This window comes from Danio rerio, chromosome 7 (assembly GCF_049306965.1).
Source record: "Danio rerio strain Tuebingen ecotype United States chromosome 7, GRCz12tu, whole genome shotgun sequence".
In the NCBI taxonomy this organism is placed as follows: domain Eukaryota; kingdom Metazoa; phylum Chordata; class Actinopteri; order Cypriniformes; family Danionidae; genus Danio; species Danio rerio.
In genome coordinates, this window is record NC_133182.1 from 51458025 (window position 1) to 51480000 (window position 21976).

The 21976-nt window shown below is 33.8% G+C and overlaps 2 protein-coding genes across 7 annotated transcripts in view; both read right to left on the reverse strand.

Moving 5' to 3' along the window:
• Positions 1-18247, reverse strand: part of tsg101b (tumor susceptibility 101b) — a 90271-nt gene extending 72024 nt beyond the window's left edge. For 4 of the 5 annotated variants that reach the window (XR_012382655.1, XR_012382652.1, XR_012382654.1 and 1 more), the window contains exons 1-10: positions 18073-18247; positions 17908-17995; positions 15075-15140; positions 14262-14425; positions 11238-11364; positions 10662-10722; positions 9200-9297; positions 5235-5437; positions 2509-2748; positions 2221-2418 (exon numbers count right to left, since the gene is read on the reverse strand). Coding sequence is in view for 1 of the 5 variants with exons in the window: in XM_002662878.7 (XP_002662924.1) it covers positions 2329-2418; positions 2509-2748; positions 5235-5437; positions 9200-9297; positions 10662-10722; positions 11238-11364; positions 14262-14425; positions 15075-15140; positions 17908-17995; positions 18073-18117 (1182 nt within the window). In the remaining 4 variants the exon portion in view is untranslated. Of the gene's footprint in view, positions 1-320; positions 2419-2508; positions 2749-5234; positions 5438-9199; positions 9298-10661; positions 10723-11237; positions 11365-14261; positions 14426-15074; positions 15141-17907; positions 17996-18072 lie in introns of those variants that run through there. The other variant, XM_002662878.7, reaches the window with a different exon arrangement.
• Positions 18248-19562: 1315 nt separating this feature from the next.
• Positions 19563-21976, reverse strand: part of hrasb (HRas proto-oncogene, GTPase b) — a 12916-nt gene continuing 10502 nt past the window's right edge. For both annotated transcript variants that reach the window (NM_001020629.1, XM_068222296.2), the window contains 1 exon segment: positions 19563-21428. The gene's annotated coding sequence lies outside the window, so the exon portion shown is untranslated.

Genomic DNA, 21976 nt, shown 5'->3' on the forward strand with positions numbered 1-21976 from the left:
TTGGTATTATTATTATTATTATTATTGTTATTATTATTATTATTATTATATTCTTGACAAATTACAGAAAAAAAACAATTGTCTCATACTGATAAATATCAATAATTGTAATAAACATTAATAATTATAATGAATAATGGTAATACGAATTTTACTACTGATATGATAAATATATTATAATATAATAATGCATTATATAATAATAATAATAATAACAATAATAATAATAATAAATAAAATTGAACAAAAACAAAAATAAATTAATTTGAAATCCTTTACAAATAACACTGAATAATGTTCTCCAAAGACATCATAAGAGATCTGATTTAAGAGTTTTATTTCAGATATTAGTTTCTTAAATATCCCATAACACAAGGACATAATGAACAAAGACTTCCCTTCTTTTTCTTGATAAGCAAAAAACTGAACACATGATTACAAGGCGGTTATAATTAAACAAACAACATCAATTAAACAATACCTAAAGTATCTTAGCAAAGAAAGTTCCCTTCATCTGTTGTTTTGTCATTTCGCAAACAGAAATACAAGTTCAATTGAAAGATGTTTACATAATATTCTTGTCATTAAATCTGCATGTAAGAAAATGCCAAGTATTCATTTAAACTCCCCATGTAACAACTGTGAAAATAATGAATATGATTGACAACACCTTCATAAATCACACTGCAGAAGTGTTAGGATAATAAAGCATTCAGATTCTGAGATGTTAATGAAGATTTACTAAAACAAAGTGCTCATTTCATAATATAATTAGAGACTTTTTTCACTACAGGTACATAAATAGCGATTAACTGTATAAAAATAAGACTAACATTCAGGCAGAGCATTTTTAATGCCATTTATAAACTTCTTTCCCTTTGCCCTCTGACACATTTTAGAAGAACATAACAAGGCACAAGTTACAAAAAGTGCAATGATCATTGATTTTATAAGGCTATGTTTAACTCTTTAACCGAGCAAAAATGTCTATCGCAACCATTTGATTTTCAATTTTTTCCATTGCTGAACTTTTATAAGAACCCCACATTTTTTTGGCAGAAAATACCCTCATTTTACAAGTCCCCTATAGTTAAATAGTTGAGTTTTTAGCATTTTTGAATCCATTCAGCCAATCTTCAGGTAAGGCTGGAGTAGTTTTAGCTTGGCTTAGCATAAATCATTGAATTGGATTAGACCATTAGCATTTTGCTCAAAAAAACAAAAACAAATAGTTTCAAAAATTCAATAATATTTAAAGCTTAACTTTTCTGCAGTTACATAGTGTACTAAGACCAAGAGAAAATGAAAAGTTGCTATTTTCTAGGTTGATATATCTTGGAACTATACTCTCATTCTGTATGATAATCAAGAGATTCTGTTGCTGTACAATGGCTGTAGCAGGCACAATGATATTACGCAGCTCTGTTACCTATTTACCCAGCTGGAGACTATTTCAGGTGCTGCATAAAATCACTGCTATCCTCACAAGAATGAGAGTGTAGTTCCTAATGCTATCATTATTAAGCAAGAATGAGAGAGTAGTTTCTAAGCATATCAACCAAGAAAATAGCTACCTTTTCCATTGGTATTAGTACACAATATAACTACAGAAAAGTCAAGCTTTAAATAGGTAAATTATCAACATTTTTTGTTTACAGTTTTAAGCGTGACATTAATAGTCTGAGTCAATGATTTATGCTAATAGTAAAAAAAAAAAAAAAAAAAAAAAAAACTGTTTAACTCAGTGCTTGTAAAGTGAGTGTCCAAAATAAGTGGAGTGGTCACTTTATATTTTTTAGCATAATTAAGATTTTCAAGGCAGTTTGTCAATATTATTATTATTATTATTAATATTAATCATAATAATAATAATAATAATAATAATAGTCAACGTAAACTTCAAAAATCAGTAACACTTTATTTTGATGGTCCATTTGAGTATTAGTAGACTGTCCGCTTAATATCTGTTGATACTGCTCCTTCAACAGACATTTAACTGACAATAAGAAACTTTGCAAGTACTTATCAACTTATACTAACCCTAACCATAACAGTCTACTTATAATCTAATGAGAATTAGTTGCAATGCAAGTTAAATTCAACAAACGAACCATCAAAATAAAGTGTGACTCAATAATCTCTAGGTTTCGCAGAAATTTTGGTCCTGGCTAAATTAAAGTTATATTATAAAGTATTTCTCACGACTTGTATTTAGTTTACCGTCTGAAATAGGAGGATCCCCAGCATCCTGTACTTCTATAAGCTGCGGGGCTCTTATGATACACCTCATGTGGTAAAGCTGAGAAGGAAAATGATTCAGATGGCAGGTCAGTACAGGTCACTGAGGCCTGCTATTTTCCGAGCCTTCTGCATCAAAGCTCGCAGCTGGAACTGTTTTCTGGAGAGAAGGCGCACATGCTGCACACAAACACACAACACAACACTGTGTTAATGTATCATGTGTAATGTCACATGTGACTTACATAAGACAATAGTAAAAGAGCAAACCTTGAGGAAGACGTCTAAATCAATGACATCTCTGCGCAAAGCTTCCCCCAAGTAGAAGATAGTGTCCTCTATGGCATTTTCCTCAGCATAGAGGTTGAGAATCTGCTTATAAAGGGGAGCAGTGGGTACAATCACATCATCAATGTCATTATCTTCAGCCTGATTCTCCATTCTTTCCAGCGCAGCAGTCAACTCCTCGTCTTTCTGCTTAAGGCGGTCGATGTTTCTGTCCACTTCAGCCTGCAATACAGGTGAGAGAACATTTTTTTGTTAATTTTTTGAAGTTACATTTTCAGTCAGACACATCATAAAAATTTCTAAGTTTAAATATAGGTAAAGGTAAAAACATCAGTCTGTGTAATCAGAGATAGGTACAATAACCGGTTTCAAGGTTTAAAGCCACTAAAATGTTGTTATACCTCCATTTCTACAATATATGTAGGTTTTCTTTTGTGTTTTTTGTTATGACTCTTACTTGTTTTTTTAAGGCAACGGTATCTCTACACATCAAAACTACTGGTCAGCCAACAAATCAGGAAACTAAACAGTTAACAATTACATTACAATAATATACTTATTATGTTAAGTATATGCTGATGCATAACCCTGGTTTATGCCCCCGGGTTAGGCATCAGCAGCTCTACAACACATGAACAATGTTTCCAAATTGCATCATTGGTCATTTTTCTTACCTTTTTTCATCTGTTTTATTTGTTTTTATTTTTTTTGTAAAGCTACTTCTGATTATTAAATGTATTAGGGCTGCTCGATTATGGGAAAAATCATAATCACGATTATTTTTGTAATAATTGTAATCATGATTATTCAAAACAACTATCAGTTGAAGTCAAAATTATTCTCCTGTGAAATTATTTTTATATATAAATATTTCTCAAATGATGTTTTACAGAGGATTTTTTTTTTACAGTATTTCCTATAATATTTTTTTCTTCTGGAGAAAGGCTTATTTGTTTTATTTCAGCTAGAATAAAAGCAGGTTTGAATATTTTGAAACCTATTTTAATAGCTCGATATTATTAGCCCCTTTAAGCAATATATATGTTTGATTGTCTGCAGAAGAAACTACTGTTATACAATGACTTGTCTATTAACCCTAATTAATTATTTTTGATTTAATTTTAATTATAAAATTAAACATTTTATTATTGATTAATATTAAAAACAGTCGGCAGCAGCAGAAATACGGCACGCTGTCACTTTAAGAATAGTGCGGCTCTGATATGATTTCTCTTTCACGTGTCTTTTGATTCTCAACTTGTTTGTTTATTACACAAATGATGGTTAATATGAATAATCACTAAACACCGCGCTCTGACACAAATGTGCATGTATTTGACCATTAAAGCGCTCACATTAAGGTCGCGTTAGATGTGTGTGCTCTGCTGTCCGAGGCTAAGCGTGGCGCGCACGCAAACACACACACACACACACAAGCTACCTGTCCGAGGCTAAGCACTGCGCGCGCACACACAACAGCACGTGCTCTTTTGTGCTTTTAAAAATATGAATGATGCGCATCCCATGCTGCAAAAGTTCAATTACAGCACACGCTTTTAGTCATTTTCACGTGGAACTGAGCTTTGCAGAGGCAAAGAGTTTTCACATGTGTACAACTGGAAAGGGGGAGGTACGTGATGAAATAATTGTTTATCTCGATTAATGGTTTTTCATAATCGTTAAAAGCCAAAATCAAAATCGAAATCAGATTTTCGATTAATTGCACAGCCCTAACATGTATGTTAAAAAGGTATGACTTTTTATTTTATATATTGAGGTTTTAAGTTATAATACTCCCAAAATAATTCTGCATAAATCTGCATATTTTTAACACAATTCTGCAATTCAGAAATAGCAAAATATGTCTGCAGATTTTGTCTGATCCTACTAATTTCTAATAGCTGACAATAGCGGCCACACTGAAGTGAAATGGTAACATTTTCCCCATCTAAACGACTGCAATTTAAGCCTGGTTAGAGTTTCCTGCTTGCTAGAAAAGCATTTAAGAACAGTCTATAAATGGAGATTCAATAATAGCAGACTTGTATCATTTTCTAAATAAATATTAATGAGACTAAAAAAAGTATTCACTCTGGTAAAAAAAAGGTATTATTAGCACTCCTGAATTATTACCCCCTGTATATTTTCCCCCAATTTCTGTTTAATGGAAACATAATTTTTTTTTTAAACTTATTTATAATAATTGATAATAACTCTTTTATCTTTGCCATGATGACAGTACATTTCATTTTACTAGATTTTTTAAAGATACTAGTATTCAACTTAAAGCACAATTAAGAGGCTTAAATAGGCAAGTTGGAGTTATTAGTCAAATCATTGTATAATGCTAATAATATTGATCTTAAAATGTTTTTTTTAAAGATTTAAAACTATTGTTAAGATTATTTTATTATTCTAGCTGAAATAATACAAATGAGACTTTCTCCAGAAGAAAACAGAAATCAGAAATAATGTGAAAAAATTCCTTGCTCTGTTAAATATCATGAGGGAAATATTTGAAAAAGAGCAAAAAAAAACAAGAGGGCTAATAATTTGGCTTGTTAATAATGTTGCGTGCATAAATGTTTAAAGCTTGTGTTATAGCCAACTAACTAATTAACTGTGCCCTACACTAACTAACTAAGTAACTAATTTTTTAACTAACTCCCCTACAATCACAAATGAATATTTTGAGTAATCTCCAGTACCATCTCCACATCTAGTTTGGTCACCATCTCCTCCAGTTTCTGATGGCCTCTCTTCAGGTCCTCCTCTGTCCTTCTCAGGGCGTCCAGCTCTGCCTGTGCTCCATCCATCTCTTCTTTCATCCTCCGCCGCAGCTTGTCACTCACCGCAGACACCAAAGAGGCGCGGATTGTGTCCTCCCCGATGGTGCCATCACGGGAGGGTCCTGAAACAGCAACAACGAGTGTGTTTACACTCTTGTTTACGAGTTTACGTTCTTAACACGATTATTTTTTTCAACAAAGCCACAAATGTGATAGTCATGTCAATGCTTTTTTGACTGTGTCAGAGTAAGGTCATAAATGGCTTAGGCATAAACCAATTGTCACAGCTAGACTTTTTTTTTTTGTCCCGAACACCAATTTTGCCCAGCATGTAAATGCATGAACCTGCTTAGTTTATTGAAATAAGCATGTGTGAAATGTGACAGAAACATGTCCTTACCGCAGATTTAAGCAAAACCTGTATAATAATAATAATAACAGAAAGTGAGGATGACATATTCCATCTGAGCATGCCATGCTGAGATGATTTCTTGAACCAAAACAAAAATGGTAAGCAGAACTAGATGTGCTACAGTCAGATTGCTGCATCTTGAGAGGATGATTTATGATATTATTCCATGGTCTGTTGAAATTCTTGATTCTGATTGGCTGGAGGGTGTGCATTATTTTCGTTGAAATGCACAGGTAGTTCCAGCCAGTTTTGATCACAACTGACTAGGGAGAAGTTAAAAGCGCTTATTTTTAGTTTATTTGGACCCAAGTAATGGGAGAAAAACTAGTGGAGGTTTGACAGTAGCACCCGTGTCTGTTTGACGTGTTATACGGAGAAATTGCTAATTCCCTTCAAACCCAGGTGAGCAAATATGTACATTTTCTACCCACTTAAAGGCTATTTTCTCATTATGTAGTTAATAACAAAATATACACTTTGTGTTTTTGGCTGTGAGACGTAGTTTGGACGAAGTTGTTGGCGATTCTTCCTATCGTAAAGTCATGCCACCGATCCATCTTGCAGTGTAAACAAAGCAGCAACAAAATGCTAGCCCAGATAGTCATGCAGTGTGAAAACATCTGTGACACGACTACTATGGAAATCATGCAGTCTGAATTTGGCATTAGACACTAGCGGAGCGTGGGGGATCACGAGACTGATCATGACACTAAGATGATAATCACTGAGAATTGGAGATTCGGATTTGAGATAAAGAGGGTTAAAGTTCATTTTCACAACAACACCACAGTTTAGCCAACCATTTGTTCCTTTCATTTTTCTACTTTTTGATCCAATAACCTACGCTGCAAGCGGAATGCAACGTTGTTTGCTATTAAAGGAAGGAGCAGCAGAGATTATGTATGGGTCTTTATCAGACTTTGTCAGTAACTGTTACAGTTCATATGGACCCGTTTCTTCCGACCATGACATGTAAGTGTAATTAAAATTGTTGCCTCTTTTTGGTCTAGTTCGCAAAATATGTTTAAGTGTTGTAACTTACAAGTTTCAAGTGTGTGTAACTTGTATTTACATATTTACTATAGATCAGTGCTTTTAAAGCATCTCTCAGGTTAAATCTTTATGGGGCAAAACCACGTTAAAATGTGACGCGTGCTTCTTTCTTTAGTGATTTAAATGTGTTTTAAAACTCACAATCTCCTGCTGTTTGTTGTTATGTCCCCCATGAGCGTGGCATGAGCAATTTTCAAAATAGTTCAACTTCTGCCACTATGTGGATTAATACAGAATGTGTGTCATTGTTATTACTTGGGGTTAGGTTTAAGAGTAGAGTATATAGAGAATTAACTGCATTGCTTTAACGCACTCCTGCATTGAGTTTTCACATACTCTGTGTTACTTCATAACCGTGGTGGGCATCTCGCACTGAATGCAGTCGACCAATCACAACAGACTGGGTCATCAGACCAATCAGCAAAGATTTGCCTCATGCAAAGGAGGGGTTTGGAGACAAATGATTTGCTGAACAAATAATATGCGAGTCATTGGGATAATTAGCTAAAATAAATGCACAAGTGACAATGAGGTGGTTTTTGACTTTGCATGCATCTCAGCCTGCTGTTGAAGACAAAACAGGACCTTTAAGAATGCAAAATAGAGGCTCTTTAACAAGCTTTATTATCATTGTAAGGATTAAGTTTGGTAATTGGAATGGGAGAAAAAATAAAAAAATATCATAAGTATTTAATTATATTTAATTCCAATTTAATTTAGGCTAATAGATGTCCTCTGACTCATTTAACATTACCGCGATCAATTGTAGCCTGACCTTTCTTATCCCGTTTTTTTTTACTGCTACACAATCACTAATTGATTGCTTTTTTACGAAAGCTTTAAGACCAAATGGAATCTTCTGCCGGCTTCACTCACACTATTTCCATCAACATCCCTGTTTTAGACTTCAGCAAATGCAAGCAAATAATTTTTTATGAGTCCATTATCCACAAAAGAAAATGCCTAGATCAATGATAGAAGTCGTCTTCCACTTCTGAGATGTTGTTAAAAAGAGAAAAATATTCTTAACCTTAAAACAAACAAAAAGCGCTCAGGGGTAGCTTAAATATTTGGTCGGTGCCCTTTGGATAAGGTACTCATCAAAACAACAGAAATCAGTCCAAGGCACTCGGAAAATGTGTAAAATTTAAAAAGCTTTTATTCACATGGCTAAACCTTAAAAAACCTACGCGTTTCTGCAAGGAACTTCATCAGGGTGGTCAGGTGAGTCTAGAGTCTCTTTTGAGTACTACGGTCACATAACTCATTTAAATTTATTTTCATATTCTTAAAATTATTTAAATTTTTTTTTTTTGGAACAAAATGACCAATATAAAATAATAAACCCCAAAAGCAGTTTATTTATAAAAGTAAATTTTAATGCGATAATATAATTAGGATTATCATTTTTTAAATTTACTTATTGTTTTGTTTATTTTAGAAGAGATGCAGAACAAAAATACTAAAGCACTTTATTATAACGGTTTTCTTTTTTAAGAGATTAAAAGTTTTACATTTTTATTTTATAACAGATTCTTAAAATATTTCTCTTATGATAGCTGGTCTAATACATTTGCCAAGTACTGTACACAAGTATTTCCCCTAAAAATATTATATTTCTTTATTCAAAATGCTAAAGTTAATCTGATCTCATAACATTTATAAAACATATTATAAATACATTATAAACGTATTTATAAGAATTAAGTTTCAAATTTAAATATATAAATAAATATATTACAAAACATACAGTTTAAATACACATTTGCAAATAAATGCTTCAGTAGTAAAGTAAGCCAATTGACAACACTGTAGTAAAACATTTATGGTGCAGTAAAACACATGCCCATTATGATACCAGCAGGCAAGCTAATTCAGCTCAAACTAGTGCATAAAATGTCACTAAATACAGTATTTAAACTTCATAATTAAAAAAGGAGAGAAATCAATAAAACAAAAAAAAAGCTCTCACTTCATTCTTTCATTAGGCTAGTAATGGACCTGTATCTTCTGCTCATTAAAGCTGTATTTATTCATTCAAAAATACAATAAATACAAAGACGAATTATCTGCTATTACTCAAGCCTTTGTTCATGATCCTAAAGAAATTAAGCATTTCTTTAATTTAAAATGATAGTACTTCCTAATATTTTTTGTGGAAGTCATATATTTTTATTTTTGGTATTCATTAATATTATTATTGTAAAAATTATAACATTACATTATTAGCATTAAAAAAATAACATTACAGATGTCTTCACAGTCATATTTGATTAATTCAATGCATTTTTCCTAAATAAAAAAGTTCCCAAGCTTTCGAAAAAATTCAGTTATTTTTGAGACTAATACACAAAAAGAAATGCTTGACTGACAATTGATTTTAGTGGCATATCTACTCAAGGAATGAATATTTACTCACCCACTGTAGGGACTGAAGACATTGGGGTATACATAGAGGACCCTGAGGTAGTGGGGTATCCAGAGCCGGTTGCAGGATAAGGGTAGCCCTGAAAAACTCTGACCCACAGAAGACAAAGTGTATAGTACAACTTCACAACATTATGAAGAAATGACATTTTCACAGCTATGCACACATTTGATGTTTTCACAAACACACTTCATTTAGTTTCATGTATTTATATGTTCACTTCAGACGCAACAGGCTTTTGACAATAATAATAACCTGTTAGTGCTCTAAGCGTAGCTAAAACTTTTATATGCATTTAATCACAAGTGTATGTATTAGATTGTGATTAGATTGTGCATTAGATTACATTAGATAACCATTGTATGCAGGGCTTTACATTAACACCCACCAACCTGCCAAATGCGGTTAGATTTCAGCTCTGGTGGGTTAGACAGACACCTCCACTAGCCACTTTGGCTGGTTGGAAATCATTTTTTAAATTGTGGTTTTCTTAAAAGCAGGGTTCGAAAATAAGCATGACCTAATATTCGTGCAAATGTGATATTAGAATCGAGAAGCAGCACGACTGACTGACGACTGAAAAATAACTGTTAGCGCGGGCAAAAGAATGGTGAATACAGAATGAGAGCATGATTACTCGCATTAACAACTAATGTGATGTGCGCGACTGTTCACACAGGCTCCCGTTTAATTGCGCAAAGAACCCGTGCCTAAAGGAAGAGCGGGTGAGATTGGTTCCCTTTGAAATAGACTGGACAAAGAGCGAAGATCGTGCACCCACAGTCCTGCTGCTTTCAAGAGCTCCAGATTAAAAAAAAAAATACACATTCTTTTGTAAGCAGCAGCTGTCACTGCTTTCATTTGAATTATTCTTAGAAGATATTATTAACAGGCATAACATTAACCGTGTGCACGTTAGGTTTCACCTGCTTTCTTTTGCTTACAGTTATTTTTGTTAATATGGTTTATTTATAATTTTTTACAATAAAAATTATTAATGGGAGATTACTCCCCGTTTATGTGTAGTTAACTGGTGATCTGGGACTTTTAGCCAGGACAGGAGGAATGTGAACATAACACAATATCTAAATCAAGTAACTTTAGCATGTCAAAGTTAAATTTAAGCAAAATATATTTTCCCAACAAGAAAAGTGTGGCTAAAAAAATGGCGAGTGGCTAGAAATTTTGGAAATCTACTAGCCACAGTGGCAGGTGACCAAATAAGTTATAGTCAAGCCCTGATTGTATGCATTAGATTTAGAATCACATATGAAAGAAGACTAAATGAGATGTATAATATACAACAAAATTGGTACAATTTTAAGGTACTGATTTAATTTAGCCTTGTTGTATTAAAACAGTCAAGTCCTTAGAAAATATGTATTTGAAGTGTAAAATGTATGTGAGAATTGGTTGACCATATAAAAAGTCACTACACACTGAAAGCACTTACCCTGGATTGGCAGAATGACCTTGACTATAAGGCAAGCCTTGGGGGGTTGGCATGTAAGATGCTGAAAAAAATCAGTTGTAAATTATTAAAGGTTAAATAAAAAAGTACTTTATGTATTTATTGATTGACTCATTGTTACCACGTGTAAACTGACTGATTGACTGATTTTATGCCAAATTACATTCATACATCATATGCTATATTTATGGAAATACATAATTCAAAAAGTATGTAAACAATAATTTGAATCTTTATTCTTAAGAAAGAATAAATACAATATCAATAGTATTAACAATTATGTTTAACCTTTCAACTCTTACCAATTTATAATAAACATCTAATATTATTCTAGAAGAATCGCTTTCGAAAATATGCATCAATAGCATTCTTGAATAAAGATGTTGCCTGGTAATTTAAAAATATTTTCTGTTTTATTATAAGATAAACATTCTAACCTAGTTCAACCTTCAACCTTATCACTGTTTATTCATGCCTGATCTCGTAGTGGACTTATTCCGAGTAAGATACAAAATATTGCACTGTGAACTCAACAAACAGGCACAAGTCTGCACTCACTGTTAGGTGGGCCTGCAGCTGGGAATGCTGGGTAAGCTGGCTGTGAGCTGGGCCGTGAGAAAACTGGTGGTTCCTCTCCAAACACTACAATCATCACCTGAATCAGTCCATACAAATCTGACTGGGGCTACAGAGGAGAAGACAAAAATGAATTAATCACAGGTAAGGGCACATTTACATCGAAGCGCTAAAAAAAGCTCAGCTGTGAGTCCTTCTCCAACTGGCAAAACTATTAAAAGTGTAATAACAAAAATTGTAATATTTATTTTTCTAGTGCACATTGTTATTCTTTAGGTGAACATTTATGAAAGATAATCTTTTGGAAAAAAATTCTTCAATCAAAATCTTCATCCACAATATTTTTAACCACCCAATCTTACCATTGATTTGATTAGAAAAAATGATGCACAAAAAGAAGGCCCCGCCCCCTGCTCAATATTCAGTTTCAGATAGAAGTAGAACAACATACTAAAAAAAAAAAAAAGTGTCAACAACTTCTGATTCATGTGGACTTAAAAACAATGCACAACACTCACTAAGCTGCTAAAAAAAAAAAAATTGCGCTTTCATTGACAACAACGGGGAAAAATGTTTTAGTGGACAAGTGCACTGTCCTTATAAATTAAACCAAAGTCCCTGTAAGGCAAGTCATTTCACTCGACGGCCATATTTGAAATGACTCTCAGGCAGTATGCTCTGGCATTTTGTCTGAATGAAGAATCATCAAATTCTCCAAAACTGTTTGCCAAGCCTATGATTACATTACATATTTGGAATCACCAATAAAATGAAACAACAACTGTCTCATACGTTTAGTTTCTAAACGTTTGAATCAAACAAAATCGGCATTTTTTCTGGTTGCCCAAGCTAATGCACATGAGCACTCGAAAGGAACGAGATCACGACACCAGCCTCATTTATGGCCATGTTACACATTATCATCCTCTGAAAAGCGCTGCTTTTCTGAAGTAATCCACAGCTTGGTCTTGATGGTGAATCTCCTCCAGAAATGACAGCGACTCTTTGTTTACAAGTTTGTGGGCGTTTGAGTAGTTCATGTCATGTTATGTGTTTGACAGGGCGGACTGTACCCCATGTTCATTTCATACAGATTACAAAACAGGGCTCGAAATTGCGACCATTTTGGTCGCATATGCGCCCGAAAATTAATCTATGCGACCTCATAATATATATGGGAGCATTAGTGCGACTGCAGATAATGGTTGTAGTGCGACCTGTTTTGATTTTTTGTAAAAACGTGCTGAATCGCTCTTCCCTGCCGCTATATTGGTTCATATTAGCTGTCAATCACTCAAGGTATTCCCCTGTCAGATGACAGGGAAGGAGCTTTTATGACCACAGGAAATGCAAACGGCTGAAGAGTGAAAACTTAAAGCACACAGGTTTGCAAACCCCACCTAAAGTTGAGGCGCAGATGAGAGCGATCATGACACGTCACGTGGTGAGTAATGATCCACCAGCTGAGATCAATCGAGTACACGCTTCTTGGAGAAGGCGCCCGAATCTCCATGCTTTGCATTCACTGCGTGTTCAGCGCAAATGTCCGCTAAAAGTCAAATCTAATACTGTACATATCATCGCCAAAGAAGCTCGCCTAAGTTTACACTGAAACTGCGGCTCATAACAAAGACCGGTATTGCGCCAATGGTTAGCGCAAGAAACCTGCTTTGCCTGCTCATAAATTGGGTCGGCTGACTCGCCTGCTTTTCCACTAACACAGAAAAATGAAGATCATCTCAGACTGAACCTTTAAATTGACACAAACTGAAACCAAAACTTTTAAATAGTGATAGAAGTGAGACTTTACTTACTTTCTTTCGTCTATTCTTTTTTGAGGTGTATATTATTTTTTTATTTAGTTACTGATGACTGCTTTGCAGCTTTCATCATTGAATTGAATGATTTATTATAAACTTTTGTTTTGTAGCAGAAATATTATTTTATAAATTGACATGCATATAAAACAGCAGTACAAAATAAATATTTCTTACTGCAATGCTTCATTTTTGTTTGATGCAAACTATACAATTATTTTTCATAAAGTAACAGACTTTTTATAGCAGATAATTCATGCACATTCAAGGCAGTATCATAATGAGAAACGGAATTCATTGTTACTATTGTCATTTTTTATCATCATTAATATTCTATGGCCTAATTATTATACATTCATTTTGGAATTATTGCACACAAATATCCATGTCTTTGCAGCATTAGTTAGATAGTTGTTTCTGGTTTTTGTCAGTCCTATTAATGTTGTTTTAAAGTACAATAAATCCCTTAAAAAACAATTTGCAGCTGTGCTCATTCATTTTTGGTGGGTGCTCCTAAATTTTTTCTGGTGCTCCTAAAATTTTTTGGTGCTCCTAAATATTTGAAGTTGGGAGCACCGGTGCTACCAAGTAAAAAAGTTAATTTCGAGCCCTGCAAAACCAAAAAACTTTTGTTTTTAAGTACAGTTGGTTCATTCAAAAGTACAAACGCTTTATGAGGATATATTTCTTATGTCTGTGAAGCAAGAATTTGCTGAGATTCAAGTGTGTTTGTTGACCACAAAAACTGTTGTAAAAGCACACATCTGGTCCAAGCTTTTCCCCCAGAGAATCCTCAGTCTATAGCAATTGATGATTGGCTGCTGTACTAGAGGGTGGTCCTTCTTTCACCATCTTGATATTTACCCTTTTCCCCATTATTTAAAATAATATTGCTATAATGGATAACGATAATAAAATATTGTGAAATAAGCAGACAATCAGATAAGGGTGCCTTATTTATAGATAATCAAAAATCTTTCTTTTCTGGGAAAATTATTCTAGAGGAGCTGTTGACATGGAACTGAACCAGATTTTGGTAAAAACCCAAATAATACAAACATGAAAATATAACAAATCAGAAAAAATGTTATGTGATATGGCTACTTGATTCGCCATATTGATCTTTACACTTTTCCCCATTAAAAACTATATGAGGGACAGAGAAATTATAAAAAAAAAAGACACTCACAGGCTTCCACTCGTGCAGGTATGGGAGGTAAACCTTTCCGTTAGCATCAACATGTTTTCCTGGTTTTATCATCATGGCACTTGTGGGTTTGACAAAGCAGATGGGAGGGTTGTATGGATACGTGTCAAGAAGCCACAGGCACACTGGAATGTTGTATATGTTTCCTATAGATCAAACAAGCATTAAACTCGGAAAATGGTGGAAAATTAGAGATTATTAATCCAAAAACTAAAATTTAAAATGATGTCAACATTTTCAAAATAAATGAAAAAAAAATTCAAAATAATTAGCCCCCCTCTATTTTTTGTATCTTTTTAAAATATTAACTAAATGACGTTTAACAGAGCAATGAAATTTTCACAGCATGTCGGATAATATTTTTTTCCTTCTGGAGAAAGTCTTATTCATTTTATTTCGGCTAGAATAAAAGCAGTTTTACATTTTTTGAAACCCATTTTAAGGTCAAAATTATTAGCTTCTTTAAGCTATACATATTTTTTTTAAAATAGGCAAGTTATTGTATAACTATGGTTTATTCTGTGGACTAATTACCCTAACCTGACTAGTTAACCTAATTAACCTAGTTAAGCCTTCAATTGTCACTTTAAGCTGTATATAAGAGTTTTCAAAAAGATCTAGTCAAGTAATATTTACTGTCATCATGGCTAAGATAAAAGAAATTAGTTATTAAACATAAGAAAGAACCTACACTTGAGGTTGAGCAAATGATATGCTTTCATTCTTTGTGTGCGAACTATCCCTTTATGTGAGATTGCTTAGCCAAACTTGACATGCAATCAGTGCTCTCCATACCTCTATAGTTTACTGGAACAGTTCCCGTCAGACTCAGCAGCTCTTTGGTGGAGCCATCATTGAACACTGAAACAAGTAAAACTAAATGACTGAAGAGGAAACATATTTACAGGACCAGTAAAAACAATATAAACCAGAAAAAAATACAAAAAAGGAAAAACTTTATCAAATACCACTCTCAAAATAAATATCACTCTCTCAAAATAAAATAAGAATGTAAGAAGAAATCTGTAAACTGTATTAGTACAATTTGTACAATTGTAAGATCTGTTTACAATACATCATACAATACAAGCCATTTACACACACACACAACAAGACACTGAAATTTCGCATCTTGTATGGCTGCACTTTCCAAGATCTCCAACCAGCAATAAGAAGGTGTTCTGTTATTAACATTTCAAAGCAGTGCAATATATATTTTTTCTCTTGAAGTTTTTTTCTTTAATATATAATTTTCTCTGGGAAATACTGCTTCATCTGCTTCTGAAGGGTGGTGGGTTTTCATTTACCCTTTTTCTTTCGGTTTCTTTGAACATCTAGCTTTTCAGTTATTCTTATGCAACAGCCCCAAACCCCCAACTTACAGTCTTGGCCAATTGAGAGTGTGTGCAGGAACTGACAGTTCAATACTGTTGCAGATATGAAAAGTAACAAACCTCCAGTGCCCTTGACACACACTATATCAAAACTATCACTAATAGTATTCATGATTCATCCCATTAAAGAACTTGGAATGAACTTTGATTTAACATATAATTTAAATGAACATTTTAACTGCTTAGATTATCAGATTTCTCAATAGAAATTTAAAAGTGTACTTTAAAGTGCAAAGTAGGGCTGAGCGATTTGAACGAAAATCAAAATCTCGATTGATTGAACCTTTTAACTGAATTACAATTAATGAACGATAGTTTTATTTATGTATTTATTTATTTTATTGCCTTCGTAGTTTACTGGCAGGCTTTTTATAGTAAATATGCTCTTATTAAAAGTGAGAGATTTTTAAATGAAGGGTGCATTACTTGATTTTAAAATAATTAAAGTGAACACACACCATCTACTATCTGTGATTATTTACTGAACATCAACGTTAAACAACTGAAATAAAAACACACACTGCCTAAAACAAGCAGCCACTTTTTTATTATAAAAAAGTGAAAACAAATAGGTTTTGAAAATAAAATTAATTATTTTCATTGTTTTCAAAAGTAATAAAATTACTCTTGTATATTCTGTAAATAATATTTCAAATAGTGCATTTCTTGAGTCTTCTGTAAACAAGTATTAAAAATAATAATTTTAATGGCGATGCAGTGGTGCAGTAGGTAGTGCTTTCGCCTCACAGCAAGAAGGTCGCCTTGGCTGGGTCAGTTGGCGCTTCTGTGTGAGTTTGCATGTTCTCCCTGCATTTGTGGGAGTTTCCTCCGGGTGCTACGGTTTCCCCCACACATCCAAACACATGTGGTACTGGTGAATTGGATAGGCTAAATTGTCCATAGTGTATGAGTGTGTGTGTGTGAATGTGTGTGTGGAAATTTCCCAGAGATGGGTTGCGGCTGGAAGGGCATCCGCTGCGTGAAAACATGCTGGATAAGTTGGCGGTTCAAACCGGGTAAACAAAATGGGACTTAGCCGAAAAGAAAATGAATGGATAATTTTAATGTAATGGAAAATATGCCACCTCAAGGCATCTCTGGCGCAGCTTCCAATCATTGTCAGTGTAGTGCAAATGTGCAGTGTGTAGTTACATTTTTTGAGAGGTGCGCGAATACGCGACCACTCAAAGGCTGCGCCAGACCCAATGTTTCTGCAGGTTTCTTTAAGTCAAATTTATACCTTTTTAAGACCATTATGAATTAAATTTTAAACTTATACAGGGCTAAACACAGAGGTTTTTTTTTTCTAATGGCCCAGTAAATATTTTTTGTATTAATGAAATCTCATGTAAAGGGATGTGTTGCTTTAGTTTTCTTTCCCTGCTTACAGATTTGAATTGGCAAAATTTGCTGCAAACATGCCTAACATAAGTTTTGAGATAGATTATTGGTGACTGGGTAGCTTTAATTGGTCATATGAAAATTAAGACCTGTGTAAGATGATTTAGGACCTAATTTAAAGAACTGACCAGGAAAATTTCAATTATAGTTTCTGAATGTCATTTACTTTTTGATTAATTGCCCAGCCCTAGTGCAAAATATTTAATGTATAAAATATAATTGAGCTCATGGTAACCTTATATTAAGTAATGTGTACAAAATAAACTGACAAACCAGACACATTTTTTCCCATGTGCACCGTTTACACTACTTATTTGATGGTTCTTGTCTAGATATAGTCAAATGAAAAAAAAACTTGCAGCTTTGCTATAATAAGCACATGTAGCAATATATTAAGCAATAATAAGGCAACCCACCAAAAATAAATAAATAAATAAGGTAACTAACGAACTGTAAGATACACACACATACACACACACACACACACAAACATACATTGTCATCATTTTCTAAAAAAAATTAATAATAATAATAGAAAAAAAAAAAAAAAAAACGAAATGAAGTTGACTTTTAAAATGACTACGGAGATCTGTGAAAACCACAAAGTGTCCATACATTTTGATTTTATGTCATTTCTTGTAGCCTATGTAACGTTACATTATTGAAAATAAAAACAAAAGTACAAACTTAACGTTACTATTTAAAACAGAAATAGCTAAATTGTTGTTGTCCACGTTATCTTTAAAGATAATACATTTTCACTTCAAAGTTACTTTAAAAACCCTGACATTTGATAATGATGCTGGAATTTGAAGGCAGATTTAAAGTTTTACCGTAGTTGTCCATCATAGGTTTAAGGTCTTTGTAGATGTTCGTCACGTTTGTAATGTCTCGTGCGGTCAGATCCCTGTATTTATAGTACTGTGTACAAAGAAACACATAATTCATTTCATAATTGATACTTAGGTCGCATTATCTATACACAAGCGTTAACTTACCTTTGAAAATACTTTACGTAGAGAGCTTTCGTTGATTGCCGACATGTTTGCAATGATTATGATCAAAAGTGATATACAGTATTTACCGGTTAAATTATAAAGTAGACGTTATAGACATACACTTACAAAAAAACAAAACAAATCATCGCAACTATCCAGGAAATCAGGGATGTGTATTATCACTTCCGCTCAGCTGACTGATGACGCAGTCTGCTGCTCCTTGACTGGAAGTCGATGGAGTAACTTACTGCTCTAAGCAAAAGAAAAAAAATCTTTGTCTAAACTTCAACAGCAATGTCTGCTTGCTTGGAAGCTTGGTTACATACACAATTTTTCTTCCTACCGATTTTTCTTATGGAATAACCGAGATATTACATTTAGAAACAAATCATTATTTTCCAATGGGGGTTTCAAAATAATATTAATTATATTCTTTGCTTGTTCCCAGTGATGGGCTGCGGCTGGAAGGGCATCCGCTGCGTAAAACTGGATAAGTTGACGGTTCATTCCACTGTGGCGACAACTAATTATAAAGGGACTAAGGCGAAATTTAAATGAATAAATGATTCTTTGCTTGTTTGATGCTACTGCAAATTCTTTCGTATGAACAACTTAACATAGCAGTTTCCCAACTCCTCCTAAATAATTTATTAGTGTGGTTAAAGCAATATCACCTGCTGTCACTGTAGATTTAACCCAAGGAGCTCGGTGATATTAATATTCGTTCTCCTTTGCTGTTAGAAGTTGTAAGTATGTTAGATAAGAAATGTAACAATCAATTTTGCCTCAAATATTTATATTTAAAAGGAAAATTTCTTCTAGAGGAAAGTTTTGCTGGAGGTTCTTGGTTAAGGATATAGAATGGAAGAGAAGCTGGCTTTTACCTGGGAAAAATTGCATTTCCAAGAAGGCTCAAAAAAAAAAAAAAAAACATTTTACAATGTTACATAAAATTTACCCATTAAATTGTGATATTTTTCTAAATTTTTGAACATCGACAGCTCCTGTTCTTTCTGCAAACAAGCAGAAAGCATTTTTTTTCATTCACAAACAAGAATTTGCAAATAATTACCCATCATTTCATCTTATTAAAAAAATTAATAAAAAGATTAATAAAATTAATAATAAGATTCCTGAAATGTTTTAAAAGATGCATTTAAAGAAGATCCTTGATTTTAGGTGCTTTCCTTATGGCTATTTGTTGCAGTTTCATTCATTTGTTTAACTTAGTAATTTTAGTTTTTTTTTATTTTTATTATTAATATTAACACTATAATTATTACATTTTCCCCTTTCTGTCCAATAGTATCTTTTTAAGATCTGTCTGTGATCCTTTGGACTTTATGATATTGTTAGTTCAAACAATAAATAAATAAATAAAAAATAATGTGCCACAATAATAGTTTCTACCTTTATGAATTAATACCAAAAGTACATAGCATCCAAACAACATGTAATGTTTAAACGTGTAAAAAATGATGCCCATGAAATCAAAACAAGCTTTTTTTTTTTATTTGATACTTCTCACACAATAATCGTTACTGTAGTCAAAATGAAATTCAGTGTTTTCTGAACACCACAGACACATGGTCTTTTGAAAAAAATCATGTTTTTAGGTTTTTTATGCTAATATGCTTACTTAATATCAGAACCAACACAGCCTTTTGGGTTATTTGAACTTAATTACACCATAATAATACTGTGTTGTCGTCCCTCTGTTTTTAGTCATAAAAAAGATTTAATAGCAGCAGTTTGCCTGTAATAAATTAACAAATAAATCAAACGAATAGAGGATAGATTGGAGTTCTATGCATTTTTAGACTGTGTTTTACATGCTAGTTAGTGTTGTGAGTAACAGCCATTACCCAACGTTCATGTAAAACTATGTTGAGTAGCCTAAGCGGCAGCAATCAAACCACCTGATAAAGCCACATTACTCTGCGGCAGTCCATCAACACATTCTGGATGCTTACAGAAACCCTTGAAGGTCATATCCATAGCTACTGACACGCAATTTAAAGGCAGAATCACATCCACCCATGTATGTCCTTCAGAACAATCAATAGACTGTATGGGAATAAAACAGTCAGCAATCATTATCGAGAAAAATGATCAAATTTCAGTCTGAATGAGTAAGCACTCACTGCTAGCCATAAAATCAGATTCACAAATGTTAATAAGAAAGACTATGATTTGAAATAAGTACCTTGCAACGAGACTAGCTAATTTTAAACAATGTAAAAAAAAAAGGAAATCCAGACTTCCTGGTTCTCTCTGTCATTACAAAGTTAATGTTAATGAATAAAGCAAATATAAAAGAAGATTCCCTCAAGGGAAAGCCTAAAATGAGGATTTAATGCAAGGAATATGAAGTCTGATAGAAGATACATATTCTTTCCCTTTAAATTACACATTTAAACGACATCTTCACCCATAAATATGGAATAAATATGGCATAAGTGAAAGATTAGACAATATGATACTCGAAATGACTGTTTCTGAACAAGGGAACAACTGTAGTGAGCAAGAATATCAAAAAGGCTTTTCAATCCAAGCGTATCTTCTTTTTTTATATATATATAGTATGCTAGCGCATGTATTATGATTACTTTTTCAAAAAAAACGGTCAACAATAGGCCTTCTTTAGCCAGTCCAGTTACTTGTGATACATTTGTCTAACATAAATGAACTCCATCAGATCTTGATATTCAATTTTGAAGACCTGGAGATCCGTCTAAAACCAAAGGCTAACAACGCGTGCCCTCCGCTTTAAAATATCACACAATGTGCAAAATGGAGATTTATCAGAGACGCACCATTTAATCGCGTCATATTGCGCCATAACCTCTGATAAACACACTAAAAGTCCTGTTCGCAGAAGACCGCCGTTCATTATGTACATTTTATTAGGTTGGACTTCCTCTAAGCAAATGACAATACAAATCTTTCTCACATCCAGCCGTATGCTAATCTAAGTTACGCAGTAGTTCTCCTCTCCATCTTGCATTTTCTAACATCCACATCTGACAAAAGCAATATGAGAGGTTATGTTCTGAGCTATTACTTCCAGTTACGAGTAGATAGTTTGTTTAATGTAGATATATTTAAGTGTGACAGCTTTCATCCAGTCGAAGCAACTCCAGTGTTGAGACCGTTAAAATGAGGTACAGCTTTTATCATCTCCGGCGTAAGGAGAAGAGATGGGGAGATCCCATAGAAAGACTGCAGGGCTGCCACAGAATAAAGATTTCCCTTTTACACAGTCTGCTGTAAACGTCCAGCGTCTGTGTGTAGGTGTTGCAGTGTTTGTGGTCTGTAGGGCTGCAGCGCTTTTAAAGCCACGTCATGCGCATTCACTGCAGAGAGAAGGGCAGAATTGAGTACACATGAGTAGCAGAACACAATAGATTAATTATTCATAAATCCTTCCATGCTTGAGTCAATGAGAATCACAGAGATATGTGGGTCAAAGACGAAACCGTCCATGTTGGTGGCTGCATCAAATCGAATGATTTCATATCGATGGAAAGCATATCAAATGTAAGATAAGTATCTACTTTAATGTTTTAAATAAGGTGAAAAGGAAATATCATTCGGCATATGACATATTTTAAAGTATAGCAGGTATTCTGAGCTGTACTTTTTACATTTTAACATATGCATGAATGGACGTCACGGTGGCTCAGTGGGTAGCACGATCGCCTCACAGTAAGAAGGTCACTGGTTCGAGCCCCGGGCTAGGTCAGCTGGCAATACTGTGTGGAATTTGCATGTTCTCCCTGTGTTCGTGTGGGTTTCCTCTGGGTGCTCCGGTTTCCCCCATAATCCAAAGACATGCGCTATAGGTGAATTGAATAAGCAAAATTGGTCATAGTGTATGTGTGTAAATGAGTGTGTATGGATG